The 13,493-nt window shown below is 39.3% G+C and overlaps 1 protein-coding gene across 10 annotated transcripts in view; it reads right to left on the bottom strand.

Annotated features, from left to right (window-relative positions):
- ablim2 (actin binding LIM protein family, member 2) overlaps positions 1–13,493 on the bottom strand; it is a 133,337-nt gene that overhangs the window by 47,515 nt on the left and 72,329 nt on the right. For 7 of the 10 annotated variants that reach the window (XM_032583209.1, XM_032583208.1, XM_032583210.1 and 4 more), the window contains exons 7-9: positions 6,048–6,135; positions 4,816–4,874; positions 2,165–2,206 (exon numbers count right to left, since the gene is read on the bottom strand). In XM_032583209.1, coding sequence (XP_032439100.1) covers positions 2,165–2,206; positions 4,816–4,874; positions 6,048–6,135 — 189 coding nt within the window. The remainder of the gene's footprint in view (positions 1–2,164; positions 2,207–4,815; positions 4,875–6,047; positions 6,136–13,493) is intronic. The other 3 variants (XM_032583212.1, XM_032583218.1, XM_032583211.1) reach the window with 2 other exon arrangements.

Raw genomic sequence — 13,493 nt, 5'->3', positions numbered from 1 at the left:
CAGGTCACCGGGGCCCCACTCTGGAGACAGGCCTGGAGGCCCGATGGCGAGCACCTAGTGGCTGGGCTTTTACCCATGGAGCCCAGCTGGGCTCAGCCTGAAGAGGAGACATGGGTATCTCTTCCCATGGGCTCACCACCTGTGGGAGGGGCAAAAGGGGTCAGGTGCAGTACGGGATGGGTGGTGGACAAAGGAGGGGGCCCTATCGGTCCGATCCTCGGCTGCAGAAGCTGGCTACTGGGACGTGGAATGTCACCTCTCTGGTGGGGAAGGAGCCGGAGCTAGTGTGTGAGGTTGAGAGGTTCTGGCTAGAAATAGTCGGTCTCACCTTGACACATGGCTCTGGTTCTTGAACCAGTCTCCTTGAGAGCAGCTGGATATATTTCCACTCTGGAGTTGCCCATGGTGAGAGGCGCCAGGCAGGAGTGGGCATCAGGCACCAAGATGGGGATGTTGCCCCCCATCTCGGCGCCTGTACGTTGGGGTTTACCCTGGTGAATGAGAGGCTAGCCTCACTCCGCCTACGGGTGGGAGGACGGGTTCTGACTGTTGTTTGTGCTTACGGGCCAAACAGTTCAGATTACCCACCCTTCTTGGAGTCCTTGGAGGGGCTACTGGAGAGTGCCCCTCCTGGGGACTCCCTTGTTCTGCTGGGGGATTTCAACGCTCATGTCGGCAATGACAGTGAGACCTGGAGGGTCGCCTTGGGATTCCCCTGAAAGAGGTGGAACAAGTGGCTGGGGAGAGGTAAGTCCCTTCTTAAGCCGCTACCCCCGCGACCCGACCCCGGATAAGCGGAAAAAAATGGATGGATGGAATAAGGAAAATGGATAACTGAAAATGGAAAAGATAAATCAATAAAGGAAATAAGGAAATGAAAAGAACAGGCAATGCGGGAATAAATAAATAAGTGTATAAATGAATAATTATGAATAGGAATAAAGAAGCCAATTACTTATTTATTTATTTATTTATTTATTTATTTATTTAATTTTGACTGAAATGGCTCTCCATATTTTGCAGCTCTTTCCATATAGAAATCTGATTTGTCTAAGATTTTCTTCTTTCAGACACAAGAAAACCTGCCAAAGAATCCCACTCTACATCTCAGCCAATGGGATCTGATTTTTTTTACACCAAATCTTTAATCTGACAATAAAACAAAGTGAGTCAGACAACACTGTGTTTTTGGTGAGTTGAGTCACCAAGTATTGATCTAGAGATTGTTCATCTCATTGCGAACTGACAATGAGATGCACATTGTCGGTTCATCTCATAAATATCACCCTTCACCAAGGGTGATATTTATCATTTTTAGATTCCAAAGATCTTTGGATATATTCAAGAAGTTTAATAGGACGAACTGTGAGCATATCACATGCAATCCATTGTTTCTAATTGCAAAGCAGTGTGACATGGCCCATTTAAACTAGATACCAGCTAGAGCACACAAGCTGAGAGAGAGTCAAAGTTATGTTGAAATAAATTATTATCATGAGCAAATTGTGAGGATGTGGATTTGTGTGTTTTTCAGTTAATTTAGTCCCTGTGTTGTCGTGTCTACCCCTTGATTGTCCCCAGCTGTTTCCTGTTTCCCTCATTAATCCTTGTGTATTTAAGCTCAACTGTGTCTCTTGTGCCCAGCTGGATCCTTGTCTGTGTGAAGTCTTTGTTGCAATTCCTGTGTCTGTGGTCATGTCTCATTGCTCACTTGTGCTTCCTGGTTTTGTGAACCTTCCTTGAGATGATCATTAAACTCACTTCTGCACTACACCCTGGGTCTGACTGCTAATATCTTCACCATCCCTACAAACCCATTTTATGACACAAATATTTGTCAAATATAATCTAACCTCTCCCCCAATCTATGTTGTGGGGGTGTTTTCACTATGGCTGGGTCAATTCAAAGCACTGGGTCAGTGCTGTTTGAAATGGTCAGTTCAAACAGCACTGATTGAAATAATCAGTGGCCGTGCACAGACTGATCATTTTCACTCTGCTCACATCTACGAGCTGTTGACTGCAGCAACAGTTAATACTTAATGGCAGGAAGGTCAACCTAGCAGTTTCAAACAGTTAGAACCAACCCATGCAGCTAATGACTGTGGCAGGAAGGAGGAAGTGGGTCATTTGGAGATGGGCTTGCAAGGACAAGCGCACCCACCTGCTTATTAGGGGCATCACTGAGCTGTATCCGGACCTGCTTCTGAGAAGGAGAGGTCATAAGGAATATAGAAAAGAGGTGGATCACAGGGTGGACTACTGAAGTCTCATGGTTTGCTGATGATATGACACTATTTCAACAGCAATTGGATGTTTCTACAAAATAACAAATACAGAACAATTTTGCACATCAGTTGTGATTGCTTTCCACAAAATTAACTGAATAAATTATTTTATTTAATAAACACTTATAACTTGAGGGTTTTTCTAGAGAATTATACAAGGGAGGACCATTGTCCCTACATCAGTTTGTTTACTGATTGAATATTATAAGATCAACTGATTACACGTCAACAGTTTTGTGCCAATATTTGTTTGCATTTTACTGGAGAAATCCCATTCTGATTATTTGTTTCTCAGCTCAGAGTCCCAGTAAATGCCTTTTTAAAGGATCTTTATCAGAGTAACTGACCAAACTCAACTACTGATACCTTTAGACAATAAACACTTACAGTTTGTAATTTTTACCCTTAGTAAGTTGTGCTAAGACTATGATGGCGCATTAGGGTCATTGTAGATGAAAGAGACAAAATGGCCACCAAGGAGTCAAAGACCTCAAACCTTTGAAAATTATTTGCAACAAAAAATGCCAAATATCTTCTAAGATTGAGGTGGTAGAAGCAGGGGATATGTTTCTGGATATATTTCAAATTGCAAGATGTAGATCTGGGCTCATTTTCTTCACCAGAACATCTCCTGGGTGCAGATCTGATACAATCATGTTGCAGTGTCTTCCTCTCTGTCTCAGCCATGTTTTCTGGATCCCATTCCATGGCAAGTCTGCACCCGAGAGGTGTTGTTATGATACCAGAAAATACCCTGAGCCTTCAACTTACACTTTAGATCCAGATGAACATCTCCTAAATTTATTATAAACTTAGAGGACTTTTGGTACTTTTTTGCTGCAAATGTGACTTTCCGATGTCAAAAGATGTCTTAGTTTTAAATGTATGTTGATGTTTTTTTACAATTTCTTGAACTTGTGAGGAAAATAAGTATTTGAACCATGCCACTTTCCAAGTTCTCCCACTTAGAAATCATGGAAGGGTCTGAAATTTTCATCTTAGGTGCATGTTCACTGTGAGAGACATACCATAATCTAAAAAAATCTGACACAATTCATTAAGTTTATCCAACTCGATATATTATCATGTACTCAATTCAATAAGATCACCCAACTCAATTTAAGTGTTTTTAAATGAATTCTTTAAGTGTGTTTAAAATGACAAATTTAAGTCAGTCTTACTCAGCAAAGATCATCAGGCTGGAATTGAACGGCCACATTGAGGACTAAGGTCTCCTCATGGGGGTTGTGCTCTATCCTTCCATCACCACAGCAGGTACAGGATCTGTCCCTGGTGAAGCTTGAGTCATGACATCAGACGTAGGATATGAACACAGTATTGAACTTAATTGTTTCAAATACACTTTTTATAGTATTCTCTAAAATGCACTGTTAAAGTACTTTTTAAGAGTATTCTCTAAAAAGTGTATTTTTAGAGGACACTTCTTAGCATACACTTCCAAAGGTACATTTGAAACAATTAAGTTCAGTGCTGTGTGCGTATCCTACGTCTGATGTCATGACTCAAGCTTCACCAGGGACAGATCCTGTACCTGCTGTGGTGATGGAAGGATAGAGCACAACCCCCATGAGGAGACCTTAGTCCTCAATGTGGCCGTTCAATTCCAGCCTGATGATCTTTGCTGCATGTCTTCCCTCTCTGTCATTACCCACTTTCCTGTCTAACTTCTCTTAAATAAAGATAGCCTGAGCCAAGAAACCCTGGTAAAAAAGATAATTTATTAGTTTCCTTCTTTATTTGAAGTAAACTGAATGATTTCAGTAAGACTGACTTAAATTTGGCATTTTAAACACACCTAATAAATTCAGTTGTAAAATCTTAATGAATTGAGTTAGATGATTATAATATATTGATTCAGCTGGCATTGAGTAAATTGTTTCAAGTAAAGTCAAAATAAAATGTTCCTTTAAGTTCAAGATTTGTAACTTTTGAAGCTAACTGAACACAAAAAGTAAGTTGTCATCACTAAACCAAAATAATTAAGTGAGATCAATGTAAATAAGTCCATAAAATGAACGACAGCTCAAATAGACCTTTAGAGTGTGTGTTGCCAGTTCATATTATTTCCTTGTATCTACAATGGCTTCAGAATGCTATTGCACTGTGCAGCTATGTTTTGGAGGGTCTATTCTGCTAATATCAGAGTCAAATTTAAATGTATGTAATTTTTTGGTGTAAAGTGCCCTGATATATCTTTTCTTGTCAACTGATGTTTTAAAATATCATGAAATGAACTACAGGTAGTTGCTACATAATAACTTCAAAGAAAACAGCAGACATTTCCAATTGCCTCAATGTCTGAGGGTAAAACGTAGAGATGTTCAGCAGACATTTTTATGCCATTTAAATCAGCCTAGTTTTGCTACTACATGTAAACTGAAATGAATGAAGGGAATCCAATATTACTTTCTTAAACCTTAGTTAACACCTTTGATTCTACAACTAGAAATAGTTTTTCTGACAATTTATGCTCCATCTCTCTCAGCTGCAGGTGTCTTTAACCCACCTTGCTTTTCTCCTCCTGCTTGGCAGCTTGTCTGCATGGAGGATGCCAGATAGATGATCCTGAAGACAAAAGCAGATAAACCCAGCAACTGTTACACATTCAATGTTTTCAGAGTTTGATTCTGATTCAAACAACAGCTCACTCATTTATGGACAATATTTCTTTGTTGAATTTATGTGTTGCAAATGATACCTTCCCAAATATTGCTCTTTTGTTCAAACGTACTTCATGATAAGTACGTTTATAGCAGATATAAATAAATAAAGCAAATATAATAAATATAGCAGATATTTATTACTTTATCATTTATTACTTTATTATTACTTCTTCAGGTTGTGTTGTCTTCCATTTTACCTCCAAGTCTCTGAGGAAATACAAAAAGCAGTTTTCAAATGATAATTTAATTCACTAAAGGATAAAAACCATATAAACCAATGTGACCCTATGCAAAACTATTAATACTCCCTTGCTAACCAGATATTAAGTGCAAAATCACTAACCTCATCTGCACTGATTACTGTCTGACTTGAAGAGTCAAAAAGTCACTAAAGTGGAACTTGTCTGAACCTGGTGACATGGGTTTAATGATCCCAAAAGCAACATATCATGCCATGATATAAAGAAATCCAAGAACAAATGAGAAACTAAATCCCTAACACCCATCAGTCGGGAAAGGGTTATGTAACCATCTCTAAGGCTTTGGGACTCCAGAGAACCACATTGAGAATTGTTATCCACGTAGAAGAGCGAAGAACTTCCCATAAGTGGTTGCCCAAACAGAATTAGTCCAAAGGGCATCAACAATTCAATATTTCTATCTCCTGTAGACATAGAAAAATTTGACTCCAGAACGGGGTCCCAGATGCTTTAGAAGGTAGAAATACTTTTCTAAGTGCCAGTTTAAGAGAACAGGAATATGTAGAAAATCAGCAGTGACTTAGTGGCTTAGATAAATATAAACAGCTGGGTTAGACTGGACAGGACTTCAGCAGCTATGCCAGCAGGCACTCAGAGATGATGACTCCTTTTGTCCATATTGTTCTGAGGTTTTAAGGCTCTTCTTTTCTTTTGTTATGTTGGTAGTATGGACCCCTGGAAGAATAGTCTCTACTATGGCAGATTCCTTGGAATTGCTGACCACTGTGTTTTACTGTTTGTGGGAAGAAGAGGGAAATAAAATGATAAAAACGGATCCAAAAATATGAGTCCAGCATGTGACAGCCGCCCCTCACCTTGCAGATACATTTCTTCTCCTTCTCCAAACATCTGCTCACAGCGAGCGCATCGGGCACATGTGGGGTGGTAATGCTTCTCTCCAGCCTGTTGACCAAAAAAATGACATTAGACTGGTGCAGTGGAATATTCAGAGGAATCACAAATGGAATGCTACTATACCCATTAAAAATTCTCTCCTAACTTGTACAGTATTCTTATTTTCTAAATTCCAACTTATAGATATCAAGGCATTGTCTTTGACTGCCAAGGTGAGGTGCACCGTGCTATTTGAAATAGATTTCTTTCGATTACCAAAGCAAACTCATAGAAACAAGACTAGAGAGATTTGGTCAATATGTTTTATCAGTCACAAGGTGGAGCTATTGTACAACAAAGACAGCAATGTACCAGTGTAATGATTGCAGAAGCAAGAAAGTAAAAACTTCCTTTGGCTCCATGAATGCAACTACATGTTCAAATTTTCCAGCAAGGTCCTTCGTAGATCATTTCAACAGCCTTTCTGTGACCCTCCATTTCTCATGACTCGTATGTTTAACGCAGGGTTGTCATGTGCTGGCTTCACATCTAGAAGTTAATGGGAATAATATTGTGTCAGAAGTCTGAGGAAAATTGCTAGGGATATGATGGATTTGTCAGTTATATTCAGACTTGGAGATATTTTTTTAACCACTGGGTTCTATGTTATGTTATGTATGTATGTGTGCATGCGTGCGTGCGTACATATGTACTCTGACTGTTAGGTGATCTGGAGGTAAAAGTATAAACAGCTGTGTCCAGGATGTGTTGGGTCTGCAGAGATGTTGGCTGCCCTTCTCCTGAACTTAGACTGGTGCAAATCATGACTGGAGAGAAGATCAGCCTTGATGATCATGATATAATGAGATCTGATATTTTGTTGGAGCTTGGACCTGTCCTGTTTTGTGGATGAGCCAAACCACTACAGTGATGTATGAATATTGTACAGACTGAATTATGGTTTCATGAATTGCTGTAAGTGTTATATCCCTTAAAGTGTGGCGATATGCTTGTGAATTTCTGTATGCAAGTTCCTTTTAGTAACAATTCCAATAGTTCTTGTGAAAATGAAACCTGGAACATCGTTTAACAAGGAGAGTCTTTGAGGCTTTTCATTTTGCAAGGCTTGCTCATTTAAAGGTAAAACAAGTAAAGGCAAGGAAGAACACACCTTTCTTAAAAAACAACAAAAAACTTCACCGTTATAGATTATAGTGTTTGGTTTAGTTTTGTGACAAACTAAACCAAACACTCATTTGTCATATCCATCATCAGGCTGATGCAGTCAGAACACAGGTCTTTGTGTTCTGACAAAGACCAGTCAGAACACAGGTCTTTGTGTTCTGACAGGTCCAGTGAACTCACTGGATATTGTGCTCAGATCCCCAATCAATGCTTCAAATAAAAAATAAGGCTTTTGAGTAGAATTCCTAACATCTCATGATCTGCATCTGATTCTGCTGAACCACAGTGTCCTCTCATTAGACAGACGATAATCCAATGTCTCTGCTCTGTTTGCAGAGACAAACTCATGCTGCAGTGAATTTGTCTATTCATAGATTTTCTTTGTCAATCAGAGGTCGCGTTAATGGAATATTTTCCGTATTTGACTGTTTTCCTTTTTAAACGATGGGAAAATTTAAAGCCTGTCCGTCATTTGACAGGTTATAATTAACACCCTTGACTGGTGCACATGATGGGCAGATATTATAGACTGTTGAAAAGTTATGGACAGGATGCTTTAGAGCGTCTGGTTCAAATGTGCATGACGCCTTTAATTCCAGTCTCCATTACAGACCAGAGAAAACTAAAGAGAATGCAATGTTGGTAGTTTATTGTGAGGAAATAAATAAAAGTGCAGAAGTTATTTAGACCATAACATGCGCACTGCGCTGCACAGCTGATGCGGACGCGACTCCGCCGCTGCGAAGAATTAAACTGAACTCATCCTGCAGTTTCAAGCGGCGCTCAGGAGGAACGCGGCAGACGTAACACCTGTCCATTTCGGGGAAGCGAAACCACGCAAAAAAAAAAAAAAATCCTTGTAAAAGCATACGTCTGGACATAGGGCATAGGGTAAAAAACTTGCGGAGTTCAATTGATCGGTTTGGATCAGTCAGATCCAACTGACTGATGAACTAGTGCAGATGCGACCAGGAGAAATTTGTGAGGTTGTGCGTTCAGAACCCAGCGGGTGAAGTGCTGGTAATTTAAGTGGAGCTGTTTAATTTAATTTATTATAAGTTATTGGGGCCACAGTTAGTGGTTTATGTCACTAGGAGAAAAATTTTGATTAATTTATCTGCTTTATGTATGATGGGATCTGGATTCACGGTTCAACTAGGTGAATATTAACTAAACCGCATAAAAATGCAGCTAAATAGCCTAATGTTAATATGATTATAATGTGACGGGTAAAAATAGTAAATGACCAATTTCTTTTAATGCTGTCCGTCAAATAACACATAACATAAAAGTCTAGCGCGACCTCTGTCATCAAGCATACCTAGAATAATTATTCCAAAGAAAATGCAAATTAGGAAGTTGAAATACTTAGGCACAATGATACTTGACACTGGCTGATGTTTAAAAAGCAAGTAATCAAAGAGCGACATTTGATTTCCTAGATACTGATTGTACTTCTAAGAGCATTATAAGGATTATAATGTCAGCTTCTGCTGTAGTGCTAAGATGGTTTCCAGGGGTGCTGTGGTGGTGCAGGGGCAAAGCACGACCCACATATTGAGGCCTTAGTCCTCGTGGCTGTGGTCGCAGGTTTGATTCCCGGCCTGGCGACATTTGCCGCATGTCTTCCTCCTCTCTCATTACCCTGTTTCCTGTCAAACTACTTTCAAATAAAGGCCACTAGAGCCAACAAAACCTTAAAAAAAGATGGTTTCCAATGTATGTATTATTGGATATTAAGGTAGGTTTGATGTTTGAACTACTGCTGTATTACTGGAGACCGTTTTTGGAATTGAGAGCACTTTTTGATGGTCTTGATTGCATTTGTACTCCGTCTTGTCTCAGTCTCTGACATTTTCAAGAGCAATCAAGGCCATAATAAGGAAAATATTACTTATTTGCAAGAATATTGCCCAATTTATTTATTTGCATGCTTGCTTTCATTGGATGTACCAATTCAACTCCAAGCAAGCTATGTATAAGTTGCTTGCTAATACATAGCTAGTAAGCTAGCTAATGTTGGCAATCTGCCTCTGTACCAACATTTTGGGGGAGCTGGTTTTTGTCTTGACCTGGTTTCGCCCTACATCGGTCTTGATCTCTGCCCCTAAAAGTCTTGGTATTGTTTTGTTTCGGGTTAGGTGACATTGGCTAGTTTGATAGTAAAATATGATAGTAAAATATTTCTAAAAGGAGTATGAAATATTTACAGATTTAAGCTATTTGTCCCTAACCTCCACAGTACACTACACTTTCTTTTGTCATGCTTTCTGTTGCAAATAGAAACACTTCATGATAAATCATGAAACTAAGTAAATTTATATCATTCCTGGCAAATTTTCTTGCTCTCTGCTCTCACCCATAATTTCAACAACTCCATAGAGACAAGCCCTGCAGTGAACTCATTAAATCCGTCAGGGGGGGCGTGCAGTGGTGGCGTAGCGGTTAGCGCGACCCATATTTGGAGGCCTTGAGTCCTCGACGCGGCCGTCGCGGGTTCGACTCCCGGACCCGACGACATTTGCCGCATGTCTTCCCCCCTCTCCTTCCCTGTTTCCTGTCAGCCTATTATCATATAAGGGACACTAGAGCCCACAAAAGACCCCCTGGAGGGGTTTAGAAAAAAAAAAAATCCGTCAGGAATTGCTCTGCTTTGCTGCATCATCTGAGCTGAAAAAAACAGCAGAAATCAGGAACACCAATGCCCTGTTTCTTGGATAACATACTGTTTAGTGCTTGTCTGAAACAAATGGATAGCAGATGGAGAGCGAAGGCATTCAGGGACAGATATGCGCTGAAATTAAATGAGCAAAGAGACTGTAGATCAAGGTGGAATTGGGTCGACAGGTCTGGCACTTGAAAATCCTCAGAAGGTACAGGAGGCCATGCAAAGAGTTCATATTTGAACTAGATTAAGACTGAATGATGGATAGGGCGTAAGAAGAGAGGATGTTGACTTTGAAACACTGAGATACCAAATGGACGGAAAAGGTTTGAATTTTAAACATGGAACATATGAGTAGACAGGAAAGTAGATACTACCATTATCAAATCCTTCCTTTGTTGAAATCCAAGCCTGCACGAAGGAGAAATTGTTTCCTTCAAAGTCCTGCAGGGCTGATCTTTCAAGTAAAAGTAGAAATGTGAAACTAAAAGCAAATGTGGCATGATGTTTGGCAGTGTGGCCTGAGATAAGAGACAGGCATATAAAGACCCACTCAGTCCAACTCTTTCCCATCACTACTTCCTAGCACAGTGCTCTCTACACCTCCACCTCTACGTATCTCCAGAGGGAAGAGACTATTTAGGTGAGGGAACAGACTCACTTAAACTAATAAAATAGAGTGGAGCTACAGACTGGGGCATCCTTTCCAACATTCAATCCACATGAACAAAACATGTTCATGTAAAGTGAGGTGTATCCAAGGGTGTAACTTTGTGTTGCAAATTGGTGGGGACGCATTGAGGAAGAGTGGGTGGGGATGGGGGAGTTAAGAATAAGACCAAAACTTAAATCTGAGTACAGTCATGTTCAATAACTCAGGATTTACATCCTGATGAAGCTTATCATATAAACAATACTTTTTGAAAACAGAAACATTTTAGCAGGAATTAAGCATACTAAGAAATGTAAAGATGTTCAAACATAAGTCATCCAATTAATCTATAAAACATCTGTCACTTACATGTATGTACACTCAGCATCCCATCTTGACAGAAAAAAACAAAAATGTAGACATTTCTGCAAATTTATTAAAAAAGAAAAACTGAAGCATCACCTGGTCATAAGTATTCAGACCTTTTGCTGTGACACTCATTGAAGTTAGTGATACGATTAGTGAAAAAAATAACTTTTCAGTCATATTCTGATTTATGGAGTTAGTGTGTATATTTGCTCAATGCTTGCCTACATTTGAAAACAGTTGCAAAATTCAGCTCATGTCGTCCCCCCAACACGGCGCTGCCTTGGGTGATGGTCCATGCCAGAAAACACCACTGCACGTCACATCTGTGTCTCAGCTCGTCAAGATTTTCAGTGGGATTTTGTTTGGGGCTAGATGGGGCAGTTGGGATGTAGAGTGACCATCAATATGCATTGGATATCGCCTATTAGCCTCCACGGCTAGTGACATGCACCTGGGGACGGTGGACGCCTGTATATGTCATTATGTCCACAAAAGCATATATGGTTCCAATGCAGGATGAGCAGTAATCTGTCGCAAAGAATAGTTATAGCCCCCATATTGCTGATCTAATTTCTTTAATATGTGGCTTAAGTTAAATATGTGAAAAGTGCCGATGTTTGGACATGTAAATTATGTATTCTCTCTGGATGTAGATATATAAACAATTTGGTTTCTGTCAGTTCTGTCAAGATGCAATAGAGGATTAAATAAATTTCTCTTTTATAATGGCCAATAATTTAATTTGACCTAATTGCTGCTGTAGGAGCCATGGTTTAAAATGTAACAAATTTTGACTCCTGTGCTTTATATAATATTTTATCCTATTTTATGATTGCTTTGAATATGGCCACGTTCTACAAACAAATGATGCAATTAGTCCAGAGACGTAGAAACCCAGGAGAACAACTTGAAACCAATTGTATTCTTTTTCTTTTCCATTCTGTCAGCTTAACGTCACACACAGACCTGTTGCCAAGGCAACTTTCAAACAACAGCTCCAGGAGTTGAAGGAGCAAAGATTAAGTTCAAGTGTATTAGGAATTAACAAGAAAAAACACACAAAAAAATTCCCACACAAAGAAATACCAAAACAGAACATTCAGCCCGCTACAGATTTCTGTTTTTTGAATTTTCAGGCTTGCTGTTTATTTTGCGATCATTAAAAAGTAATTGCCTGAACACTTGTGGTGGTTGATTAGCTAATTTAAACACCTGCTCTACTGATAATCTGCCACAAAGTAGATGTGTGGGTCGATTTATTTTTGTACTAATTGAACCGAAACACACTGAACTATGCAGCTTGGGTATGTTACGATTGTCAAAGTTAAGCTACAGCATAGTTAACCTACTCTCCACTTTTTATGTATATTTTTTTAAATTAAAACCTTTTACTGACATGCAAATTGTGATTTCCTTGGATCTTGCTATCTTGCTGTTGTAACGTTGACAATTAATAGCAAAACATTGCATTCCTTTATTAGATTCTTTGTTTGTTAATTTCCTGACCACCGATATTCCTACCACAAAGCAGTAGCCTTGTGGTGGAGACATGTCCACACCAAACTTTAGGTATACCTAGGCCTGTCACGATAGCAAATTTTGCTGAACGATTAATTGTCTCAAAAATTATTGCGATAAACAATAATATTGTTTGAAGACCTTTTTACACTGAAAATGACGTAATAATCCATGCGATTTCTTGCCAAAGTTAGATACACTTTATTTTCAAAAGAACACTTAACACTAGAACTGATAAACAAAATAAACAAAACAACCGAAAACAAAAATAAAATGGATTCTCAGTCTCCATTAACAAAAAATGTACTGGAAAAACAACTAAACAACATAAAGCCAAAGTGGTAATAAATACTACATTCAACCAAAAGAGTGCAGATTATGAAGTCTGTATATTATGTTGCCCTTCAGTAATAATTAGATTTAAATAGAGAAGATGGGCACATCGACTACCTGATGCAATAATTCACACTACATGATTTTTTGCTCCTATTTTTCCCCTTATGACAATCTTAGAACGTTGGTCTTTCTAAGATTGTGTGGTGTGTTACGGTAGATCGTCGTTGCCGCTCCGATCTAAATCAGGGGTTTTCCCCGACTGGGAGCTTTAACTCCTGTTCAATGTGACAGGTAGCCAATCAGAAAGCAGGATTCTCCTCTGTGTTTTCTGAGGGGAAATTACGTCGGGGAATCCCAAACAGCTGACACGGCGCAACCCGAAGTCCAGCGGACATTGGAGATGATATGTGGAAACAACATTAATGTTTATTCAACATGCAAAGAATATAGAAATGACAAGAGGAGGAGTTGGAGCGAAATTGCTACCGCAGTTGATAAACCCGGTAACTTTTCAGCTGTTCTTCGTTACGTGACGTAAATAGGTTATAATGATTTTCATTCAGTCAGGACTTTACGCTGACACTAGCAACATGCATTGCAGGTAGATTGTAGTAAAGCATTGATTAATGCCTGATTTTAAAATTAGTTAACTGGACTTGTAGCCATTATTTTGTGCCCATTGTTGGACACCACACGGCAGGA

Source organism: Xiphophorus hellerii, chromosome 14, assembly GCF_003331165.1.
Source record: "Xiphophorus hellerii strain 12219 chromosome 14, Xiphophorus_hellerii-4.1, whole genome shotgun sequence".
NCBI lineage: Eukaryota > Metazoa > Chordata > Actinopteri > Cyprinodontiformes > Poeciliidae > Xiphophorus > Xiphophorus hellerii.
This window is presented reverse-complemented; position numbering and strand designations above follow the sequence as displayed.